The sequence below is a fragment of the Pristiophorus japonicus genome, chromosome 7 (assembly GCF_044704955.1).
Source record: "Pristiophorus japonicus isolate sPriJap1 chromosome 7, sPriJap1.hap1, whole genome shotgun sequence".
Classification (NCBI taxonomy): domain Eukaryota; kingdom Metazoa; phylum Chordata; class Chondrichthyes; family Pristiophoridae; genus Pristiophorus; species Pristiophorus japonicus.
In genome coordinates this window covers 151,991,755-152,014,487 of record NC_091983.1, presented here as the reverse complement: position 1 = coordinate 152,014,487, position 22,733 = coordinate 151,991,755, and the positions used below count along the sequence as shown (strand labels likewise).

General features: G+C 42.5%; 1 protein-coding gene across 3 annotated transcripts in view; it reads left to right on the top strand.

Annotated features, from left to right (window-relative positions):
* Positions 1-22,496, top strand: part of ccnc (cyclin C) — a 41,727-nt gene extending 19,231 nt beyond the window's left edge. For all 3 annotated transcript variants that reach the window (XM_070885423.1, XM_070885422.1, XM_070885421.1), the window contains exons 7-12: positions 5,197-5,232; positions 6,125-6,216; positions 9,428-9,495; positions 11,022-11,101; positions 19,003-19,121; positions 20,276-22,496. In XM_070885423.1, the coding sequence (XP_070741524.1) occupies positions 5,197-5,232; positions 6,125-6,216; positions 9,428-9,495; positions 11,022-11,101; positions 19,003-19,121; positions 20,276-20,330 (450 nt within the window). In that variant the 3' untranslated portion in view covers positions 20,331-22,496. The remainder of the gene's footprint in view (positions 1-5,196; positions 5,233-6,124; positions 6,217-9,427; positions 9,496-11,021; positions 11,102-19,002; positions 19,122-20,275) is intronic.
* The last annotated feature ends 237 nt before the right edge of the window (positions 22,497-22,733 follow it).

The following is a 22,733-nucleotide window of genomic DNA, read 5'->3' as shown; positions in this document are numbered from 1 at the left end:
TGCATGCCAACTTTCAGTGACTGATGAACCATGACACCCAGGTCTCGTTGCACCTCCCCTTTTCCTAATTTGCCACCATTCAGATAATATTCTGCCTTCGTGTTTTTGTCCCCAAAATGGATAATCTCACATTTATCCACATTATACTGCATCTGCCATGCATTTGCCCACTCATCTAACCTGTCCAAGACGCCCTGCAACCTCTTAGCGTCCTCCTCACAGCTCACACCACCACCCAGTTTAGTGTCATCTGCAAACTTGGAGATATTACACTCAATTCCTTCATCTAAATCATTAATGTATATTGTAAAGAGCTGGGGTCCCAGCACTGAGCCCTGCGGCACTCCACTAGTCACTGCCTGCCATTCTGAAAAGGACCCGTTGATCCCGACTCTCTGCTTCCTGTCTGCCAACCAGTTCTCTATCCACGTCAGTACATTACCCACAATACCATGCGCTTTGATTTTGCACACCAATCTCTTGTGCGCGACCTTGTCAAAAGCCTTTTGAAAGTCCAAATACACCACATCCACTTGTTCCCCCTTGTCCACTCTGCTAGTTACATCCTCAAAAAATCCCAGAAGATTCGTCAAGCATGATTTCCCTTTCATAAATCCATGCTGACTACATCTGATTCTGTCACTGCTTTCCAAATGCGCTGCTATTTCATCCTTAATGATTGATTCTAACATTTTCCCCACTACTGATGTCAGGCCAACCGATCTGTAATTACCTGTTTTCTCTCTCCCTCCTTTTTTAAAAAGTGGTGTTACATTAGCTACCCTCCAGTCCATAGGAACTGATCCAGAGTCGATAGACTGTTGGAAAATGATCACCAATGCATCCACTATTTCTAGGACCAGTTCCTTAAGTACTCTGGGATGCAGACTATAAGGCCCCGGGGATTTATCGGCCTTCAATCCCATCGATTTCCCGAACACAATTTCCCACCTAATAAGGATATCCTTCAGATCCTCCTCACTAGACCCACTGTCCCCTAGTACATTCGGAAGGTTATTTGTGTCTTCCTTCGTAAAGACAGAACCGAAGTATTTGTTCAATTGGTCTGCCATTTCTTTGTTCCTTATTATAAATTCACCTGAATCCGACTGCAAGGGACCTACGTTTGTCTTCACTAATCTTTTTCTCTTCACATATTTATAGAAGCTTTTGCAGTCAGTTTTTATGTTCCCTGCAAGCTTCCTCTCGTACTCTATTTTCCCCCTCTTATTTAAACCCTTCGTCTTCCTCTGCTGAATTCTAAATTTTTCCCAGTCCTCAGGTTTGTTACTTTTTCTAGCCAATTTATATGCCTCTTCCTTAATTTTAACACTATCCTTAATATCCCTTGTTAGCCATGGTTGAGCCACCTTCCCCGTTTTATTTTTATTCCAGACAGGGATGTACAATTGCTGAAGTTCATCTATGTGATCTTTAAATGTTTGTCATTGCTTATCCACCGTCAACCCTTTAAGTATCCTTTGTAAGTCTATTCTAGTCAATTCATGCCTCATACCGTCGAAGTTACCTTTCTTTAAGTTCAGGACCCTAGTTTCTGAATTAACTGTGTCACTCTCCATCTTAATAAAGAATTCTACCATGTTATGGTCACTCTTCCCCAAGGGGCCTCGAACAACAAGATTGCTAATTAATCCCTTCTCATTACACATCACCCAGTCTAGGATGGCCAGCTCTCTAGTTGGTTCCTCGACATATTGATCTAATCAGAGTAGAGGGAGCAGGATAGTTAGAATAAATACGTGGCTTGAGCAGTGGTGCAAGAGGGAGGGATTCAAATTCCTGGGACATTGGAACCAGTTCTGGGGGAAGTGGGACCTGTACAAAAGGGACGGTCTGCACTTGGGCAGGACTGGAACTGATGTCCTAGGGGTAACATTTGCTAATGCAGTTCGGGAGTGTTTAAACTAATATGGCAGGGGGATGGGAACCTATGCAGCGAGATAGGGCGAAGTAATATGGAGTCAGAAACAGATGGTAGAAAGGTAAAAAGCAATAGTGGAAGGCCGAGTAAACAAGGGCAAGAAACAAAAAGGGCCACACTGCATCATCATTCTAAAAGGACAAAGGGTGTTAAAAAACAAGCCTGAAGGCTTTGTGTCTTAATGCAAGAAGTATCCGTAATAAGGTGGATGAATTAACTGTGCAAATAGATGTTAATGGATATGATGTGGCTCCAGGATGATCAGGGCTGGGAACTCAACATCCATGGGTATTCAACATTCAGGAAGGATAGAATAAAAGAAAAAGGAGGTGGGGTAGCATTGCTGGTTAAAGAGGAGATTAATGCAATAGTTAGGAAGGACATTAGCTTGGATGATGTGGAATCTATATGGGTAGAGCTGCAGAACACCAAAGGGCAAAAAACGTTAGTGGGAGTTGTGTACAGACCTCCAAACAGTAGTAGTGATGTTGGGGAGGGCATCAAACAGGAAATTAGGGGTGCATGCAATAAAGGTGCAGCAGTTATCATGGGTGACTTTAATATGCATAAAGATTGGGCTAACCAAACTGGAAGCAATACGGTGGAGGAGGATTTCCTGGAGTGCATAAGGGATGGTTTTCTAGACCAATATGTCGAGGAACCAACTAGGGGGAGGCCATCTTAGACTGGGTGTTGTGTAATGAGAGAGGATTAATTAGCAATCTCGTTGTGCGAGGCTCCTTGGGGAAGAGTGACCATAATATGGTGGAATTCTACATTAGGATGGAGAATGAAACAGTTAATTCAGAGACCATGGTCCAGAACTTAAAGAAGGGTAACTTTGAAGGTATGAGGCGTGAATTGGCTAGTATAGATTGGTGAATGATACTTAAGGGGTTGGCTGTGGATGGGCAATGGCAGACATTTAGAGACCGCATGGATGAACTACAACAATTGTACATCCCTGTCTGGTGTAAAAATAAAAAAGGGAAGGTGGCTCAACCGTGGCTATCAAGGGAAATCAGGGATTGTATTAAAGCCAAGGAAGTGGCATACAAATTGGCCAGAAATAGCAGTGAACCTGGGGACTGGGAGAAATTTAGAACTCAGCAGAGGAGGACAAAGGGTTTGATTAGGGCAGAGAAAATAGAGTACGAGAGGAAGCTTGCAGGGAACATTAAGACGGACTGCAAAAGTTTCTATAGATATGTAAAGAGAAAAAGGTTAGTAAAGACAAACGTAGGTCGGAAACGCCTATTTATTCCCCTTGCAATCAACTCCCCTATCACTATAGTTCTCCCACTCTTTTTCCTGCCCTCTTGTGCAGCAGAGCCACCCACGGTGCCATGAATTTAGCTGCTGCTGCTCCCCCCTGATGAGTCATCCCCCTCAACAGTACCCAGAGCGGTGTATCTGTTTTCCAGGGGGATGACCGCAGGGGACCCCTGCACTACCTTCCTTGCACTGCTCTTCCTGTTGGTCACCCATTTACTATCTGGCTGTGTACCCTTTTCCTGCGGTAAGACCAACTCGCTAAACGTGCTATTCATGTCATTCTCAGCATCGTGCATGCTCCAGAGTGAATCCACCCGCAGTTCCAGTGCCGCAATGCGGTCCGTCAGGAGCTGGAGGTGGATACACTTCCCGCACATGTCGTCGTCAGGGACACCGGAAGCGTCTCTGACTTCCTACATAGTACAGGAGGAGCATGACACATGTCCGAGCTGTCCTTATGACTTAACCCTTAGATAAACTTAATTTAGCAACAACAATGCTGAAGGTTACTTACTGATAAAGAAAAAAAAAGCTACTCACCAATCACTTACCCCCTTGGCTGTGACGTCACCCATCGATTTGTTTCTACTTTTTTGCCTTCTCACCCCGCTGCAGCTGCACCGGCTGGCCTCCTCGACTCCCCGCCGACCTCCCCGAACTGCCGACGCTCCTGTTGGGCCTTTATAGGCCTCTGTTTCCACGAACTCCCGCCTCGCGACTGCCGTCGCCTGTCCGACCTCCCGCTGGGCCTTTATAGGCCTCTGCCTCCACGAACTCCCGCCTCTCGACTGCCGCTGCCTGTCTGATCTCCCGCTGGGCGTTTATAGGCCTGTGCCTCCACGAACTCCAGCCTCTCAATATACTTGCATTGGAGGCTGTTCAGAGAAGGTTCACTAGGTTGATTCCGGAGATGAGGGGGTTGACTTATGAAGATAGGTTGAGTAGGTTGGGCCCATACTCATTGGCGTTCAGAAGAATGAGAGGGGATCTTATCGAAACATGTAAGATAATGAGAGAGGCTCGACAAGGTGGATGCAGAGAGGATATTTCCGCTCCTAGGGGAAACTAAAACTAGGGGAATAAGGGGCCGTTCAATTAAAACTGAGATGAGGAATTTCTTCTTTCTGAGGGTTGTAAATCTATGGAATTCTCTGCCCCAGAGAGCTGTGGAGGCTGGGTCATTAAATATATATAAGGCGGAGATAGACAGACTTTTGAGCAATAAGGGAATAAAGGGTTATGGGGAGCGGGCAGGGAAGTGGAGCTGAGTCCACGATCAGATCAGCCATGATCTTATTAAATGGCGGAGTAGGCTCGAGGGGCCAAACGGCCTATTCCTGTTCCTATTTCTTATGTAAATGCAAGTGTTGTTGTGTTAAGTGAGTGAGATTAACGTTTTATTCTCTCGCCGATGTGATGCATTAATCTGGCTATGTAGGGGCTATAGCTTTTTGTTTGTTCTTGTTCCAACTTGCCATTTGGTGTGCAGGATTTGATTTGTTCAGTTTGCCATTGCCAAAATAATTCTTAAAATGAAGATAGAAAAATTAGATACAGGGTATCTTTATTTTGTGAGTTATTTTCTCTCCATTCTTTTAGATCCGCCTGGAGTTTATACAGTTGTACTAACAAGAATGTTAGTGTAATATCTACTCCCAGGCCTCTGTTACTGTTGTGCTGTGCTTATGTGTGTGTGCCTTTCTCACCTATTTCTGCTGTCCCTGCTCCAGAAATAGTGAGACCTGATAAATCGAGTGAGTGGAATAATTTCTCATCACATTGGCTTTTAAGATACTCATTGATATTATCTGTTAAATAACTTATTTCCTCTCCTTCAAAATAAGATGTTTCACCTACAGAGAGGCAGCAATCATCAATGCGTTTAAAGCATCTATTTATAGAATTTCTAAATAAATTAAATATTTCTACTTTGCTAAACTGCTTTTACTAATTGGAAACTTTTATTTAATGTTTTACAGATATTGGAATGTGAATTCTATTTGTTAGAGTTAATGGTAAGTGCTTTGGCTTTTTAAAATATTCATCAGGGGATGTTAGCTCTGGAATATAGACCACTTCCCTATTTCAGACACCCAGACCTAGAAATTTGGTTTCATGGTGCCCATTGTTTGGGCGCTACGGGTGCCGAATTGGGTCTAATATTGTGTCCGAGCAGCGGTGGGGGGGGAGATGGGGCTGGAGGAGATTACAGAGGTAAGGAAGGACGAGGCCATGGAGGGATTTGAAAGTAAGGATGAGAATTTTGAAATCGAGCGTTGCTTAACCAGAAGCCAATGTAGGTCAGTGAGCACAGGGGTGATGGGTGAGCGGGACTTGGTGCAAGTCAGGGCACGGGCAGCCGAGTTTTGGATCACCTCAAGTTTACGGAGGGTAGAAGGTGGGAGGTCGGCCAGGAGTACATTGGAATAGTCAAGTCTAGAGGTAACAAAGGCATGGATGAGGGCTTCAGCAGCGGATGAGCTGAGGCAAGGGTGGAGATGGGTGATGTTACGGAGGTGGAAATAGGCAGTTTTAGTTATGCTGTGGATATGTGATTTCAGGGTCAAATATACACCAAGATTGTAAAAGTCTGGTTCAGCCTCAGACAGAAATTGGGGAGAGGGATGGAGTCAGTGGCTAGGGAACGGAGTTTGTGGCGGGGACCGAAAACAATGGCTTTGGCCTTCCCAATATTGAATTGGAGAAAATTTCTGCTCATCCAGAACTGGATGTCAGACAAGCAGTCTAACAATTTAGAGGGGTTGAGAGATGTTGAGAAAACTTTGATCCCAGAGATGAAAAGATATTTTGCTAACCCACTGCACCATCCAGTTTTGTGCTTTCCTTTGAAACTGTTTTGGAGACTCGCATGCCAGCTATTTAATACTATTTTCCATTCTTTATAAGGATTGCTGTCTGATAGTATACCATCCATATAGACCATTGCTACAGTATGTACAAGATATGGGACAAGAAGACATGCTGCTGCCATTAGCATGGTAAGATTGTCTAGTGATCAGTAGCCTTGATATGCGCCTATGATTGTAATGGATTAAGGGAGTTTGCATTTTTGATACGGGTTTACAGATGCACTTGCAAAATCCCAACTGTCCAGCCATTGGCCCTCCATTCATCACAACATTTCTGCTGCTCAACCACATCCTCACCACCTTTGATGCCCTAGTCTCCATTAAAAACATTACTTTCTCTCACACTGTCCATTCTGCCTAGTATGGCCCTCCTCTCCGCTCTCTTAAGTCAACTTGAACGGATATGGCAGAGGACTGGTTTAGCCATTCATCGCCAGATCTGGCTGGACCACATAAAGCACTATTGGGTCCGGCTCTCACATGCCAACACTGCTGACAATTCCAGGATCATCCTGAAATGCAAAGATAACACCCGGCTTCTTTTCTCTACTGCAAACCGTCTTCTTAAACCCCACTCCCCTGTCTCCTCCACCTTCACCTTCAACAAGAAGTTGCTGGAGTTCATGGACTTCTTTGTTATTAAGATTGAGACCATCTGATCCGCTGCCTCTGCCACTTCCCTCCCTTTCCCCAGCCCACCAGGCCAAACTTCCTCTAAGATTCCACCCCTCCCCGCCCCCGCCTAGCCCTGAACTTGCATCTTTCTCTAGTTTCTCTCTGATTTCCCCTCATGCCCTTTCCAAGCTCATCTTGTTCATGAGACCCACCTCCTGTTCCCTCGACCCTATTCCCACTAAACTTCTGACCACCTAACTTCCCTTCCAGGCTCTCATCTTAGCTAATATTGTTAACAGTTCTCTCTACTTGGGTGCTGTCCACCTCTCCTTCATGACCCCTCTCCTTAATTAAAAAAAAAACAACCCTTGACCCCCTCCGTTCTTGCAAACTACCACCCTATCTCCAACCTCCCTTTCCTCTCTCAAATCCTTGAACGTGTTGTCACCTCCCAAATCCATGCCTATCATTCGCAGAACTCCATGTTTGAATCCCCCCCCCAATCAGGTTTCCGTCCCTGCCATAGTACCTAAACGGCTCTTATCAAAGTTATAAATGACATTCTACTTGACTGTGATGCAGGTAAACTATCCCTCCTCGTCCTTCTCAACCTGTCTGCAGCCTCTCCTCCATCTTCCAGCTGAGTTGGACTGCACTCGCCTGATTCCATGCTTATTTATCCAGTCGTAGCCAGAAAATCGCCTGCAATGGCTTCTCTTCCCACTCCTGCATCGTCACCTCTGGTGTCCCCCAAGGGTCTATCCTTTGTCCCCTGCTGTTTCTCATCTCATGCTGCCTCTCGGCGACATTATCCGAAACACACATCTGTTTCCACATGTACAGTGACGATACCCAGCTCTACCTCGTCACCACCATTCTCAACCCCTCCACTATCTAAATTGTCAGACTGCTTGTCTGACATCCAGTACTGGATGAGCAGAAATTTCTTTCAACTAAATATTGGGAAAACCAAAGCCATTATCTTCGGTCCTGCCACAAACTCCGTTCCCTAGTCACTGACTCCATCCCTCTCCCTGGCAACCGTCTGAGGCTGAAGCAGGTTGTTTGCAACCTTGGTGTCATATTTGACTCCGAGATAAGCTTCCGACCACATATTCACTCCATCACTAAGACCGCTGCTGCTGAAACCCTCATCCATGCCTTTGTCACCTCTAGACTTGAGTATTCCAATGCTCTGCTGGCCGGCCTCCCACCTTCTATTCTCTGTAAACTTGAGGTCATCCAAATGCTCTGCTGCCCGTGTCCTAACACATTCACTGATCACCCCTGTGCTCACGGACCTACAATGGCTCACAGTTAAGCAATGCCTCGATTTTAAAGTTCTCATCCTTGTTTTCAAATTCCTCCATGTCCTCACCCCTCTATATCTCCGTAATGTCATCCAGCCCTACATCCCTCTGAGATATCTGCTCTCCTCCAATTCTGGCCTCTTGAGCATCCCCGATTTTAATCGCTCCACCACTGATGGCCGTGCCTTCAGCTGCCAAGGCCCAAAACTCTGGAATTCCCTCTCTAAACCTCTCCGCCTCTACTTCTCTTTCCTCCTTTAAGACACTCCTTAAAACTTAGCTCTTTGACCAAGATTCTGCCCTAATATCTCCTTATGTTGCTTGGTGTAAAATTCTGTTTGATAATGCTCCTGTGAAGCGCCTTGGGATGTTTTGCGATGTTAAAGGCTCTATAAAAATACAAGTTTTGTTGCTTATGTTGTTCAAGACTACTGAGTTCATTTCATATTTTATATTTACAAATGCTAGGGATTTTTGTTCAGCTCTTTTTCCCTTCCAACAAAATGCTTCCTTCAGAAAGAGAATTTTCATTTATATAGCGCCTTATCACGACTTCTCAAAGCGTGTTACAGCCAATACATTAACTGCAGAACTATTTTTGATACATAAACAGTAATATTGTGACTGGTAACTGTGCAGTATTACTGGACTGCAGTTCCGAGGCTTGTACATTGAAACAGTGGAGCTGAAGAATGTTAGCAGCAGTTACAGTGTTGGAACTTTTTCACTTAAAGTTGTACATTGCATGTTTTATGTTAAATATCGATGATGAACAACTCATTGATAATCTGCCTGTTCTTCACAAGCATACCTATCAGAATTTAGTGAGAAGTAAAGAAGAACGAACTTGCAGTTATATAGTACCTTTCATGTCCTCAAAATGTCCCATAGTGTTTCACAGCCAATTAATTATATTTGAAGTGCAGTCACTGTTTTGTAGGGAAATGTGGCAGCCAATTTGCACACAGTAGTGAGAAAAGGGACCAATGAATCTGATTTGGTGGTGTTGGCTGTTCGGCAGGACACTGGGAAAACTCCTGCTCTTCTTTGGAAAAGTGCCATGGGACCTTTTACGACCATCTGCCTCGTCTGAAAGATGGCATCTGTAACAATGCAGCACTCCCTCAGTATTTCACTGAGGTGTCAGCCTAGATTATGTGGGCCAGTCCTGGAGGTGAGACTACTAGCAACTGAGCCAAAGATAAATGAAACATGATTTTTATTTGTAGCTGATACTTGCAGAACATAAATACCAGAAATTGAATTAGGTTAGGTGTAGATAAGCTACTGTCAATGATCTTTTGGGTTCTGGCAATAAGGCTTATTGGAAATAGCATTGCTTAGCTCAGTTTTTAATAGTTGTAGTTACATTGAGGAAATTATCTTTTTAAAACTACGTGCCTTAATCTGCACAGGAGGATAGTGAATGACACCTACAGGACAGACCTATGCCTCATGTATCCTCCATTCATGATAGCCTTGGGTGAGTATATAGTCATTGGACTTGACAAAGTTTGTTGGGTATCATTAATAAATCTAAATTTATCATTCTTTCAAGGATTTCTGAATTGATGTTTCCAACAGGAGTTAACATTGAATTAATAGTACCAATAAAATCACTAGCAGTTCATGATAGGAATTTGTTTTAGTATTTTATAACTGACTTGCAGTTCAATTGTTAATATATTTGGAAGTTAATTTTGAATAGAATTCTCCGTATTGGTGTTAAAATAAGGAACATGATTTATTTTGAAAGACTTTAGTGAGAAGTAAAGAAGAAAGAATGAGCTTGCTCGCGTCGGTGAGGATTTCAGACTTGTAATAAACAGATGAACAAATTTATATTTTATTTTTACACAGAAGTGTAACAAAGGAAAGGAGAGATAAGTGTTTTAGCCATTTTTGGTAGCTTTTTGGTCATGAGATTAAATGAATACTTCCCTGATAAAGCAAAGTATGTGGTCTGAAAGCTAGTTTCTACATTTTATAATCTGGTGCATTCACACACCATCTTTAGCTGTAGATACCGCATCACCTCACCATGACGCTAAACATAATGTGGTAACTGAGTCAGTGGTAGATTGAATGATCTCTGGACTCGCCTATCTGGAATCTGGTGGTATCAGACCCAAATTGCAGATTAGCAGACCTCAGTCCTGCAGTTCAAGTTCCAAAGGGCAAAGTTTAGGGGACACAGAAGAAAAAAAAAACTTTCAAAAAATTATTCCCCTCTGTTGTCCCTGCTGGATATGAAGTTTGAGATAATTTCAGAAGTCTAAAGATTAGCTAAACTACCATGTGCAGTGATGCTGAGCTGTTACCATCAAAGGAATCCCCACCAGCTCATATCAGATTTTGGAGGTGGCTGCATGAATAGGGCCTTCAAACCTCAAAACATTTCACTGCTGGGTTCCTTGGTCGAATATGTAGGCACTCTAAATTAATTTTGTTAATTCTGTTGTATCTGCTAAACCTCAAGGCTGTCTTTCCATTTGACCTAAATCCTAAAACAGCATTAACTTGGGTACCTAACAGTTCATTAAATTTTATTTTTTAAAGTGGAAATACTTTCTAATATTTTATTTATTTAATTCACAAACTGTTATCCAATGTATCAGGATCATTGCAATTAGTAGACTATTTCCTGCTTTATTTTCCAAAGTGGTAGATGCATGTCCTGTTTCTAAGTCCACGTAGTCACACAAGTGTTTACTTTTTTTTGCTTGCTCACTTGTACAAAACGATTAATCAGTATCTGTGAGATCATCTCATTGCACACTGGTTAATCCTTTTAAGTTACTATGTGGATATGTAAAGACTACTTGGAATTTGGATATGTATAACAACTAGGTTCAGTCTTTGTGCTTGCAGCATTCCCAACATGAAAGCACAGTTTTATACATTGTTATTATTGGGAGGGAGGAGGGGGGGTGGGGACTTGTAAAATAGTAATGTTTTATGAAGAGTAAACAAATAGTAAATTGAATTTGCTTTGATTTCCCTTTACAGCTTGTTTGCACGTGGCATGTGTGGTCCAGCAAAAAGATGCACGCCAGTGGTTCGCTGAACTCTCAGTCGATATGGAGAAGGTGATGCAATTGTGTAGAAATCCAACTGATTGTTTGTATTGCCTTCTAATTTTCCAATTTTCAAAATAGCTTTGGAAGGAATTGTGAAACACAACCAGATATTACAAAGTAGTATTAAGTACTGCTGGGTAAGCTTGCATGATTGCATCAATTGTTTAGTCCTTTACATCACCTGCACAAGAGCATTGTGGCTGTCAGGTCATCCACTAATAGTAAATAAGAAAGTAGAATAAAACTACCCTCTCAAACTCCAGTATACATTATAGAAGATTGATGGGAAAGTTTTAAAGGAATTATCTAATTTATCGGTTCAGGTGATTGTTGTATACTTCTCTAACTTCTTCATTGCAGTTAATGGTATGACATTACTGCTTTGCAAATCCTCTTTTATCCTCAATTTTCTGCATAGTTATTGCAACCAATGCAATTTTAATTTGTTTAAGTTACTAGTTGATTTCCCATTGTATTGTTCACAAAATGTCACGGGTTTAGTAGTGAGAGATGAAGTGTTTATTTGTAATATGTGGGAGTTTGTGGACAGCGAGACTGTCCTGGGTTGCCACATCTGCAGGATAGGTCTCTGCCTTGAGTCACTCAACCGCGGAGTTGTTGAGCTACAGTGCGAGATGGAGACACTCGATACATAAGGGAGGGGGAGGAATTTATTTATAGTTTACTCCAAAGTACAGTCACATCTCGAGGAAAGCACAGGAAGAGGAGCATGTGACTGTCAGTCAGCAAGGTAAGGGGAACTGAGGAGGAGGTCCTGCAAACACTGGTCCTGTCCAACAGGACCAAGGTAGTTGATACCTGTGAGAATAAGAAAACAGACAGCGGGGAGGAGAGTCACAATGCTGACCGAGGCACTGTTAGACAGAGGGCTGTACAAAGTGGGGAGGAGTTGAATAGAAACATAGTAGTTATAGGGGATTCAATAATTAGGGGGATAGATAGCATCCTCTGCAGCCTCAATCAAGAGTCTCGCAGGGTGTGTTGCCTAGCTGGTTCTAAAGATATCTGTGTGGCTGGAAATAAATTTGGAAAGGGAGGGGGCAGAACCAGTTGTCATGGTCCATGTCAGGACTAATGGCATAGCAAAGAAAAAGGTTGGTAGAGGATCTTTTGCCTTACGGATGTTTAGCGTAAAGTCCATGCTCTCGTATGCCTGGTGAAGGTGTCGACGATGGCTTCGAGTTCGGCCTCCAAGTATGTGCAGACGCAATTGCGTCTGGACAACGTGGACCATTTCCCATACCTCGGGAGCCTACTGTCAGCAAGAGCAGACATTATCGACGAGGTCCAACACCACCTTCAGTGTGCCAGCGCAGCCTTCGGTCGCCTGAGGAAGAGTGTTTGACGACCCAGACCTCAAAATTGGCACTAAGCTCATGGTCTACAAGGCAGTAGTGATATCCACCCTCCTGTATGGCTGAGACGTGGACTATATACAGCAGACACCTCAAAGCGCTGGAGAAGTACCACTAGCGCTGCCTCCACAAGATCTTGCAAATCCATTGGCAGGACAGACACACCATCAGTGTTCTTGCTCAGGCCAACATCCCCAGCATCAAAGCATTGACCACGCTCGATCAGCTCCGTTGGGCAGGCCACATCGTCCGCATGCCTGATAATAGACTCCCAAAGCAAGCGCTCTATGCGAGCTTCGACACGGCAAGCAAGCCCCAGGTCGGCAGAGGAAATGCTTCAAGGACGCCCTCAAAGCCTCCTTGACAAAGTGCAACATCCCCACCGACTCTTGGGAATCCTTGGCCCAAGACCGGCCAAAGTGGAGGAAGAGCATCCTGGAGGGCGCTGAGCACCTCGAGTCTCATCGCCGAGAACAAGCAGAAAGCAAGCATAGACAGTGAAAGGAGCGTGCATCAATCCTGGCTCCCCGACCACCCTTTCCTTCAACCACTGTCTGCCCCACCTCCCACCTGTGACAGAGACTGTAGGTCCCGCATTGGACTCCTAAGTCACCTAAGCTACTTTGTGTTGGTCTTCATATTAGAGAATGAGGATAAAATACCAGAACTATAAGGAAAAATAAAAATAAATTCAGGAGAACTAACTAGATTCAATATAAGTAAAATCAGGTTGATGTAGAAACTACTGTTATTAAAGATAGACAAATCTCCAGGACCTGAGGGTTTCCACCCCAGGGTATTAAAAGAAGTAGTTGAGGAAATTGATGTGTTAGTCATGATCTTCTAGAACACTCTCGATTCAGGACTTGTGCCCTCGGATTGAAAATTTGCCAATGTCACATTTAAAAAGGGTAGGAGAGATAAACTAGGAAATTATAGGCTTATTCGTCTAACGTCAGTTGTGGGGAAGTTACTAGAATCTGATATTAGGGACCGAGTGATTGAACATTTGGACAAATATGAGCTGATCAGAGAGATGGATTTGTAAAGAGTAAGTCATGGCCAACAAACCCAGTTGAAATTTTCGAGGCGTTAACTAACATGGGAGTGTCTATGGAAGGCAAGGTTCCACATAAGAGACTGTTAAGAAAAATGAGAGTGCATGAAATTGGAGGCAATCTATCAGATAGGGAATTGGTTAGGAAATAGAAGACAAAGAGTACAGATATAGATATGTACTCAAATTGGCAGTGACTAATGGTGTCCCCTGGGATCTGTATTGGGGCCACAGCCTTTCACTATATTTATAAATGACTTGGATGAAGGAATAGAGAACCGTATATCGAAGTTTGCTGATGACACTAAGTTAGGTGACACAGTAAATAATGTAGATGGGTGTAGAAAGTTGCAACGGGACATTGATAGATTAAGTGAGTGGGCAAAACTGGCAGATGGAGTTCAGTGTGGGGAAATGTGAGGTCATCCACTTTGGACTTAAGACAGATAAATCAGAGTATTTGCTAATTGGTGAGGAGCTAGGAACTCTGGATGAGCGTAGAAACATAGAAACATAGAAAATAGGTGCAGGAGCAGGCCATTCAGCCCTTCTAGCCTGCACCGCCATTCAACGAGTTCATGGCTGAACATGAAACTTCAGTACCCACTTCCTGCTTTCACGCCATACCCCTTGATCCCCCGAGTAGTAAGGACTTCATCTAACTCCCTTTTGAATATATTTAGTGAATTGGCCTCAACTACTTCCTGTGGTAGAGAATTCCACAGGTTCACCACTCTCTGGGTGAAGAAGTTTCTCCTTATCTCGGTCCTAAATGGCTTACCCCTTATCCTTAGACTGTGACCCCTGGTTCTGGACTTCCCCAACATTGGGAACATTCTTCCTGCATCCAACCTGTCCAAACCCGTCAGAATTTTAAACGTTTCTATGAGGTCCCCTCTCACTCTTCTGAACTCCAGTGAATACAAGCCCAGTTGATTCAGTCTTTCTTGATAGGTCAGTCCCACCATCCCGGGAATCAGTCTGGTGAATCTTCGCTGTACTCCCTCAACAGCAAGTATGTCCTTCCTCAAGTTAGGAGACCAAAACTGTACACAATACTCCAGGTGTGGCCTCACTAAGGCCCTGTACAACTGTAGCAACACCTCCCTGCCCCTGTACTCAAATCCCCTCGCTATGAAGGCCAACATGCCATTTGCTTTCTTAACCGCCTGCTGTACCTGCATGCCAACCTTCAATGACTGATGTACCATGACACCCAGGTCTCGTTGCACCTTCCCTTTTCCTAATCTGTCACCATTCAGATAATAATAGAGATTTAGGGGTCCAGAAATCAGTTATGTATTGGCCTTGGAGGGGGTGCAGCACAGATTCACCATAATGATACCAGGGCTAAAAGGGTTAATTTATAAGGACAGGTTGCATAGACTAGGCTTATATTCCATTGAGTGTAGAAGATTAAGGGGTAGTCTAATTGAAGTGTTTAAGATGATTAAATGATTTGATTGGGTAAATGGAAACAAATTCCTCTGGTGGGAGAGTCCAGACAAGGGGGCATAACTAGAGCTAGGCTGTTCAGGGGTGATGTCAGGAAGCACTTCTTCACATAAAGGGTAGTGGAAATCTGGAACCCTCTCCCCAAAATGCTGTTGAGGCCAAGTTATTTTGGAAATTGCAATACTGAGCTTGATAGATGTTTCTTGGGTAAGGATATTGAGGGTCATGGAACCAAGGCGGGTAGATGGAGTTAAGGTGTAGAACAGTCACAATCTAATGGAATGGTGGAAAATACTCAAGGTGCTGAATGGCCAACTCCTGTTCCTATGTTTGTGGCTTTCTCTTCTGAAGTTGTGCTTTTGAGATCATATTGTGTCTGACTATACTGTGCAGCTCATTTGTAAGGAACTTCAATGTCTAAACCCTACAGAAAGAGTTCAATGGAACTTTCTCCAATTTAATAATTCCAATCAAGATTCTGGTGGCATCAAAGAAAGCAAGAAAGAACTTGCATTCCTGTAGCTGCTTTCATCACCCTCAGGATGTCCCAAAGCACTTCACAATCAATAAAATACTTAAAAAAAAATGCAATCACTGCTGTAATGTAAGCAATCGTAGCACCCAACTTCTACAAAGCAAGGTCCCATAAACAGCAATGATATAATTAACTAATTTGTTTGAGTAATGTTGGCCAGCACACTAGAAGAACTCCCCTGCTCTTCTTGAAGTAGTGCCATGAGATAGTTTACATCCCCCTGAGAAAGTCTCATTCGAAAGACTGCACCTCTTGACAGTGCAGCGCACTCTCAGTATTGCACTGGAGCGTCAGCATAGTTTATGTGCTCAAGTCTCTGGAGTGGGGTTTGAATCCAAACCTTCTGCGTTGAGGCGAGAGCATTTTCACTGTGCCAAGGTTGGCACCTTAGGTCGATGATCACATAATTAGGATGTTGCAGAGAGGAGGGGCATAGGGCAGGGATTTGGGAGGGAATGGGTGAGCTAGGGTTTTGGCAGCTTAAGCGAAGCTGGTGCGTCTGGTGTCGGTGAATACTATGCGGGGGTGAGGGGGTTGTTGACAGGCTGAAGGAGCATTTGTGGGTATGGTTTGAAATGTGGGAGTGCTTATGATGAAGGAGAATTGGGGCGGGTGGGTGGCAGGGAAGGTAATTTGGAGCACCGGTGACTGTATGGGCCTGGGAAAAGGTATAGGATGGAGATGAGATGAGAGGTAGAAGTATGGTGTCATTTGGAGCAGCAACAGGCAGAGAGGCAAACTTTTGAGGGGAATGGTATTGTAGGCTGGTAAAAAGATGGTTTGTGGTTGTTTTGTGGCCTTGGAGAATTCTGGGGAAGCGGTATCTTGGACCCAAGAATACTCGAGATTTTTAAGACAAAAGACATTTATTTAGTGGCCCTCAGTTGGACGTATAGCTGGATCAGAATGTAGAGGTGCAGGATTTCATTAATTGTTTCTCCTGCTTGGGCTGCATTCCCATCAGAGTTTACCTTTTTTAATTGAATTATCCAGCAGTTCCTAATGTGCTGGTTCTTTTGTTCTATCCAGAGCTCAAGCACTGAGTGCAGCTCCACAGTGAACTAGAACGTAGGGAAATCCGTTGAAGTAGACAGGGGTGGATTTTACGAACCTTGGCAGGACAGTGGCAGGCGACATCGGTGTCGGATCCCAGCCCCACTGCTGGCTCCAGCCCGCTGTGTAGAATGAATTTGCCCTAATTGGGCTTGTTAAGCCCACCCAGTGCATTTCCTGGCCAATTAGAAGAAGTGGGTCTGGTGATGTCATTTGATGATGCATCATAAGCTAGTTTCCTTAAAGGGGCCAGGGTCAATTTTATTTTGACATTTGTGCTGTCAGTGTTCTATAGCATTGAGATACTGACTAGCACTGTACAGAGGTGCACGACTGCACCCAGACTCTCCCATGACTCCCTCCATATGCTTATGGAGGGTGTCACAGCAGGCAGGGAGGTCCTCTTCCCTTCCCATGGGCGGAGAAGACCTCCCTAGAAAATCAACACAGTCTTGTTGCATATTACAGAGGAGGGCACAAGCAGGGTCAGGAGGACCTGGGTGCTGCAAAAGTTTCAATGATCTCAGTAGATCACGAAACATTAGTACAAAGCCACACTCAACCTCATCCTACTGTCCCTCTCAGCACATCCCCATCACTCTGCCTTCCCTACCCTATTCCCGCACATCCTTACTCGCAGCAACTTACCTTGCACCTCCACCCATCCCTCTTATGTACTTTATTACATCCTCATCTCACTCGACACCCCTCACTCACTCACTCACTCTCCTCCTCGTGCAATACCAGCTCACAACACATAAGGGTAGACACTTGGGTGTTTTATCCACTGTTCATGTAAAGTTCCTGTTAATGTGCTGTCAAACATTGAAACCTTTATTTTCAACACATTCCATTCTTGGACAGATTTATGTGCACCTTTTGGAAGTGGCTTAGTGAGTTGCAGTGAATGGTGAGACATAGGCCCTGAAATTCCGTTCGAGCTCTTCCCACGGGCAAACGCCAGAAAGAGAGAAAAGAATACGCACTTACCTGTTGCTGCTGCGCCCGTTGGAACTTCCGTGCCTGAAGCCTCCCATGACTGCGCGTCGCAGCGCATGCACGTGGGGATGTATGCAGGCTGGGATCTGGAGACAGCAGCCAATCAAGTGTAGTATAGATTCTCATTCATAGTAATAGGAGTTCCGTAAGTCCGGAACTCCTATTACTATGAATGAGAACCCCCCCCTCTCCCCCCAAACACAATAAAAAAAATAAACTACATATTTAACATTCATTTAAGTTAAAGTTCTTTTTTTTTTTACAAAAAAAGTCAGGAAAATATTTTTTTAAAAGTTTTTTTAATTAAGCCTTAAAATAAACTTACCGTAGTGGGGAGGGTTTTTAAAAATAAAATGTGTTTTTATAACTTTTTTATATGTTTGTGTATTTTTAAATACTTGCGCCTGTAAAAGTAGGCTATATGCCTGCTTTTTCAGGCGCAAGATTTTAAAGGACATTTGCAGGGCAAGATATTCCTAAATATTGGAAATCTTGCCCTGAAAATGTCGTCGCTCCCGATCTCCGGATGATCTGTCAAGCCAGAAACTTGACAGATCGGAAAAGCCGGTTTTCAGTGCATTACGCGCAGAAACCTGGCTTTTCCGATGCCTTCCCGGGTCCGTAGAAACTTCATACGGACATAGGACATCGGAATTTCAGGATCAAAATGTTATCCCCGCAATGGTCACGAGTATGAAAGGAATGGTTTTGAAATTGTAAGGATGCTTTATGGTGTTGGTGTGGGGGGTACCAACCTGGCACATCATGTGGCAGCCAGGGTGTACAGCGTCAAGTGAAACAAATCTGGCCATGGTGAGACCCTCCCGGGCAGCATCATGGTCGGGTGCTGATGCCCTGTGTCCTCTGCAGAATCAGTTGATTGCAGAGAATGTTGGTGCTGCTGGTGTGTCTGGTGGTGATGCTGTTCGGGCTGATTGTGGTGGGATTCTGAGGACCAAGGTGAGAGAGTATAAAGTGCACCGATGCTGATGGAATAGATGGCGGATCTAATCTAAAAATGAAACCTTTCTAGGAAATTTAAACAACTGAAAATGTAAGTGCATTTTATTTTGAATAATTTTAATTGTTTTTGTTGGCCATTAGCCCTTTTTAGCCCAGATCATTAAAAAAAAATGTTGGTAGTTGTTACCTCCACCTCTTTGCATAAAGCCTTTCTGTAAGAGACATTTCAGTAGTTTCCCCCCTGAACCAGGTCCCATGTAGCAGCTACTCCTGCTCTGAAAAATTTCCAGTGAATAAAAAAATCTGAAGATTCAATCTATGAGGTGAACATTACCTTTATTAAAGTATGCTAAATTGTATTTATAGCATAACTGGAGGGGAAAATTTTAACACATAAGGAACTTTACTTGCTTTTCTTAATTAGTTTTAAAGGAATTAGTTTTAACATTATGGCTCTTGTTTGTGTCAGCAGATCCTTGAGATAATCAGAGTCATTCTGAAGCTATATGATCTATGGAAGAATTTTGATGACCGAAAGGAAATGGCTGCAATCCTTAACAAGATGCCAAAACCGAAACCACCTCCAAACAGGTATATTATAGAATGATGCAGCACAGAAGGCCATTTGGCTCATCGGTATATAATAAAGGACATTTTATTTGAGGGTTAGACTGTCTGAAATGAGATTTTAAATATATAAGGTTAGAATCTCTGAATAAAGATGAGCAGTACTTGGGCAAAATTGTATGACATAAAACTATGAGTTATTACAGTACTGTGGAACTCCAACATGCAAAGTGGACTGTTTTGATGACTGTGATTCCTCAGTGATTTCCTAATTTCAGCTAACTGGAGGTTTGATGTTTCGCCATTGGTAGGAAGAATGCGGAGAGGCAATATAAACTAAAGGGTACACGTGAACAGAAAGACTTTGGTATATATGCAAAAATCATTGAAGGCGATGGCAGGTTGAGAAAGCATTGCATACGGGATCCTGCGCTTCATAAATAGAGGCATAAAGTACAAAAGCAAGAAAGAACTGTTGTAAAGCACTGGTTCGGCCTCAACTGGAGTATTGTGTCTAATTCTCAGCACTGCACTTTAAGGAGGACGTGAAGGCCTCAGAGAGAGTGCAGAAAAGATTTATGAGAATGATTCTAGGGATGAGGGATTTCAGTTCCATGGATAGACTAGAGAAGCTGGGGTTGTTTTCCTTGGTGCAGAGAAGGGATTTGATAGAGGTGTTCATGAGGGGTCTGGACAGGAGAGAGAGAAACTGTTTCCATTAGTGGAAGCATTGAGAACCAGAGGACACAGATTTAAGGTGATTGGCAAAGGTGACATGAGGAAAAACCTTTTTACCCAGCAAATGGTTAGGATCTGGAATGCACTGTCCGAAAGGGTGGTGGAGGCAGACTCAATCATGGCTTTCAAAAGGAAATTGGATATGCACCTGAAGGAAAACAAAATTGCAGGGCTACAGGGAAAGGGACTATCTGAATTGCTCTTGCAGAGAGCCATCATGGGCTAGATGGCTGCCTTCTGTACTGCAACCATTCTGTGATGAGTTGCCTATGCCTTCTCGTTAGTTGGCAATTGTAGAGGCCTAGAAGTGGGTCAGTTGACTGGCTTGGTTGTTGAATGCTTTGAGTAGAGAAATAGATTACAAAAAATGTTTTTATAATCTTTGGAGATTTTATTTTCACTGTTTTAATTCATTTTCTTCCTCTCTGTCATATAAACAGTGAAGGAGAACAGGGCCCTAATGGCAGTCAAAATTCTAACTACAGCCAGTCCTAAGAAACTGTCAGTTTTGTGTACCAAAAGATGTGGAACGAAGTGAATTTGGACTGTCTTGATAGACAAGGAAATTCCTTTCACTTCATAAAGACTTTCTGCCAGTAACTGCGGTGGCGGGAAGACATTTAATGTGGTTTGTGAGACTGGACATGAATTATGACAATTATTCAAAGAAAGAAAAGCTATCGTCGGAAACGAAGAAAATTACTCTTCAGAGTTGCTGCTGCAAAACAAACACTTGAGTTTCATTTAACTTTGATCATTTATATTTGTAACTGTGCCATGTGTTTGAGGGGACATTCTATTGTCCAACTCGAACTGTGCTTTAGAATTGTGTGTAATAAAATCTACACCATATAAGATTCATGCAGATTCCCGAGTTCAATTCTGAATTAAAATCCAAGAAAAGATGGCTGAGCAATTCGGGTAGACAGGGGTATAATGCAGTGACTTAATTGTATTTGTAAGCTCCTGAAAATCTTTTCCAGACAGTCCATTTCCTTATACCTTAAAACTAGAAATATACCAGGTATATTTCTAACTTTCACCAGGACAAGGTTTAGATTTTCCACTCAAGTTTCCAGATATAATGCTAGACATTGATCCATCATATTTTTTAAAAGCTTTGGAGTAAAACTTATTTTCTCATTTTACTTCATGTTTAAAAATTAAATTCTGAAGAAATACCATTTTTAAAATAAAACTTTCAAAGGAGTAAATTCCAGTTTGGTTGATGCAGGACTCTATTGCAACATTTTGGTGACATAGCAACCAATCTTTGAAATTGGCCCTTACATCTATATAAAATGGTCATATAGGTTAGTCAATTATGGTAATATTTAGTAAGGTTAAACTTATTCTGGCTACTTTATTTGTTCAATAACTTGAAAGCAGATGGCTGAATTTTTAAAAATAAAGTAAATGGACCAGTGCCATTTTGAGTTCTAGCTGCTTTTTGACTGTCTTGTCATGGGTGAAGCATAAACATGCATATACTTTGTGTATTTTCTGTTCATGTCTGGCAAAATTGTGTCCCCATACACTGATGTTTCCTTCTCCCCTGACACTCCACCTTTGTATAACTTTAATTAAATTTGTCAGCATTTGAGTGGCATCAATTTTTAATGCTGAATTCCTTTTTATGAAAGTATAATTGTATCAGATTATGTGTGTAATTGTGAGATTACAGCTGTTATTCCTACATTACAATAGTGACTACACTTAAAGTACTTAATTGGCTGTGAAGTGCTTTAGGACATTGAGGTCATAAAAGGCGCTATATAAATCCAAGTCTTTTTTATCCTGTCTCTGTTAGAGAGTGATACACATTTGTGTTATCGGGCATTATTACATTTGGTACTTTTTGAGCCATCCTAAAACATGACTTTTTAATAGCTGTGACTTTACCTGTGGGGAAAAAATATTTTCTGAAAGTACAGTTGTTGAATCATGAAAGTCGGTAGAGACTATTACACTTCACAGTGAAGAGCAACAAACTTTACTACTGACATTCTTAAAGCACATTTTCAGATGTCTTTTTGCTATTAAAGTGAATTGTAAAACTAACCTTATAAATTGTTGTAGTGCATTAAAGTGGACAAATCTGATCCAGATTGTTTATGGGTTTGTGGAAAATAGGATTTGTTTTCGCAACTGCCTTCACTTCTCTAAATCCACAAACCGTCACATTGATGCAATGTTTTAATGATATATGCTTGAAATGTTTTAAGCCTGCATCTTTAACCTAGCACTGAATACAGAATAACACAGGGCTACAATTGGCAAAAATAGGATTGCTTGAATAACTTGTGGTTTTCACTGTAGCACGTTAGTGTTGCAAGAATAGTGTTTGACTTCAAATATCTACCATAATCTGGCCTTAACTAGAAGTATCTGTGGTAGGTTAAATACTGGTTGAAGGCTGCCTTATAGCTAGTTACTGCTGGTTGCAAAATTCAAATACTTTGAGATCAAGGTTACCGAACATATCACGTGTCTGTTAACCATCTATACTAAAATAAACTATAAATGGGAATGCAAATTAAACATTTGTGAACTATTTCTCCAATAGTTTAAAATTTGGAGTTTTTATACCTCTGCTCAGTAGATGGTGACATTTAGAAAAATGTAAAGATGTTCAAAATAAAGCATCTTAATCGACAATAACAGATGCGTCTTGGTAAAGTTCATGTTCTTCATTCATTTTCTACAGGGGTCATGTATCATGTGGTATATAGTTGCAGAATGTTTCTGCCTGCAATCACTCATGCATAAAATGTTCCAGATCTTGGCTGTTATGTTAGTGCTAAGTGAGGTTCTAGCAGGGAGGATGGGAATTAATGTGCATTTCCTTCCTCCTCTCTGGCTGTTGCTGTGCATATTCGAGATACTGAGTTAAAACTA